Source organism: Triticum aestivum, unplaced genomic scaffold, assembly GCF_018294505.1.
Source record: "Triticum aestivum cultivar Chinese Spring unplaced genomic scaffold, IWGSC CS RefSeq v2.1 scaffold123734, whole genome shotgun sequence".
NCBI lineage: Eukaryota > Viridiplantae > Streptophyta > Magnoliopsida > Poales > Poaceae > Triticum > Triticum aestivum.
The window spans coordinates 1-2,486 of NW_025246695.1; the positions used below are offsets into that span (position 1 = coordinate 1).

The 2,486-nt window shown below is 41.8% G+C and overlaps 1 protein-coding gene across 1 annotated transcript; it reads right to left on the reverse strand.

The window, feature by feature from the left end:
* Window positions 1-7: 7 nt before the first annotated feature.
* Window positions 8-2,381, reverse strand: LOC123177145 (disease resistance protein RGA2-like; the record flags this gene model as incomplete). Its single annotated transcript, XM_044591054.1, has 2 exons — window positions 2,132-2,381; window positions 8-1,959 (listed from the first exon to the last, which is right to left on the reverse strand). Coding segments are annotated over exons 1-2 (2,202 nt in total), but the record flags the coding sequence as incomplete, so codon positions are not given.
* Between the last annotated feature and the right edge of the window lie 105 nt (window positions 2,382-2,486).

Genomic DNA, 2,486 nt, shown 5'->3' on the forward strand with positions numbered 1-2,486 from the left:
GGGAAACAATGTGGTTTGAGAAAGGCAACCCCAATAGTTTCGGGCACTCTCTAATAACCAGAACTTGCAAAAGAGGGAACATATGAGCATCCGGTGGCAACAATTCTCCACTAATGGAAGACTCTTGTTCACCTGTGTAAACCCAATTTTCAAAACTTCCTAGGCCAATGAGTTTAAGCTTTGTTAGCACGCAAAAGCTTTTCTCTATGATAAACTCCTTCAGTCTGTCAATATGCTCAAACCTTAATTCACGAAGATCCCATGCCTTCCCTAAAGAAGGGAAAAGTTCCCAAGAAACACCATCCAGATAAAGAGATTGTAGACCTTCAACTGCGAACTCATCACCCAGCCATGTTGGACAAGAAGGACCTACGTGCCCTCTAATGCACAACACTTGAAGATCTCCATGTGGTTGAAGGCCCTCAAGAACCGTTGCTTCCACACCAGGCTCAACACTAGATCGCTTACTATCCCAGTCCAATGTTAACCTCCTCAAGTAATTTTTCTCCATCAGTTTTGCTTGAGTTGCTTCTTCTGCTGTATCTATCTTCTCAAGGTTGTAGATGCCAAGCTCCCTTAGCTTGGTCAAGTGCTCTAGTTGCTTTGTTTCAAACCCTTCACTTCTTTTATTGACTTGAAATACCTTCAACTCTTCTAAGAGTTTAAGTTTCCCGACATTAGAAATATCAGAATGAAGCTGATCATCACTAGGAACATAAAAATGGCACAATTTAGCAAGGTTGCTCATGTCTTTGGGCAAATCACAGCTGCCATCCCACAAATCAAGATATAGAATCCTTAAATGATAAAATTTAGAGATGCTAAGTGGTAAATGCATCTGGCTCTCATCTGTCCCTAGACATAGGTATCGTAGGTGGAGAAGTCCCGAAAAGTTATGTAACATGAACTCCATGGGACAAAGCATTTTGGGCAAATGAAGAACACGAAGAGTGTTCGGTTCCCCCAAAAAATCACCAAATATCTTGACAAAACCTTCATCCATTTCTCCAAATAACATTAATGTTTGCAAATCTTCAACCTTAAATCTTGTCTTTAGTTCTTCCAATTCACTCTTCAATTTTTTACCAGACACTGCATCATATATACCTAAACCATATGTGCTTATTGACAAGTGACGGGTGGTTGGCTGAATCTCTACTGATCCAACACCAGGGAGACTTAAACTAAGACAATCATGAGATGCAACCTTCAATGCCAAATCATGCAGCAGGTCATGCATAACATAACGCAGACCATACATAGTTTTCTCTTCTCTGAAAAATCCATGGGTGACTAACTCATTTAAATTGCTCAGACCTATGTCTTCAAATGTTTGGTCTTGCCCATTGGGTATCAAAATATCTAGTCCGATCCATAGACTGATCAGTTCGTCACTTCTGAAATTGTAATCTTCAGGAAACAATCCAGAATAGGCAAAACATTGTTGCAGATGGAAAGGAAGATAGTCATAGCTAAGTTTCAAGGCAGGCATAATTTCATTGTCATCAGTCTGCTTCTCCCATCCTCTACTTTTTAGGACCCTTCTCCAATGACGCAAACTAAGGTCTTTACTCAGTAATCTACCAACCGTTTTTGCTGCAAGAGGGGAGCCCTTTAATTTTTTCATTATCTTATCTCCAGTCTCAAGCAAAAATTGTTTATGCCTTGGATATTGCTCATCACCAAACACAAATGCAAGGAATAACTTTCTAAACTCTACAGATTCTAAACCATTCAGCTTTATTGACTGGCAAGGTGTTTCAACCATCTGTGCTATTGCTTCAAACCGAGTTGTGACCAGAATCATGGAACCTTTTTCCTCTGATTTATTGAGTGTTGACAACAATTTTAACCAGTCATCCCCATTATTAATCCTCCATATATCATCCAATACAAGTAAGAACCTGTTGTAGTCGCAGGAGCCCCCCTCTCTCTTGGTAGCCTTTTCTGTGTGTGTGGCTGCTCTACTTGGGAACGGGAGGACTGATGCCTTCTTCTAGGTCAGCACCTCCTCATGGGCTTGGGCCCTAAGTGACAAAGCTAGATGGGCTTGGCCCATACCGGTTCAACACTCCCCCTCAAGATGGGTGGTAGATATCTATCATTCCCATCTTGTCACATGCCAAGTTACAGTCCTTCGTTCCCAGTCCCTTTGTCAAGCAATCTGCAAACTGTTGCCCAGAGCTGACGTGAGTAAGACTGATGATCCCAGCATCAAGTTTCTCCTTAATGAAGAAGCGATCAATTTCCACATGTTTTGTCCTATCATGCTGAACTGGGTTATTAGCAATGGCTATAGCTGACTGATTGTCACACCACACCTTCAAGGGTCCCTTCCTCAGAAGTTTCAACTCGCTCAGTAGGTACTTCACCCAGAGCATCTCACATAACCCTTGAGATAATGCTCTATACTCGGCTTCTGCTGTTGATCTAGACACAACAGCCTGTTTCTTGCTTCTCCATGACACCAAGTTTCCTCCCACAAA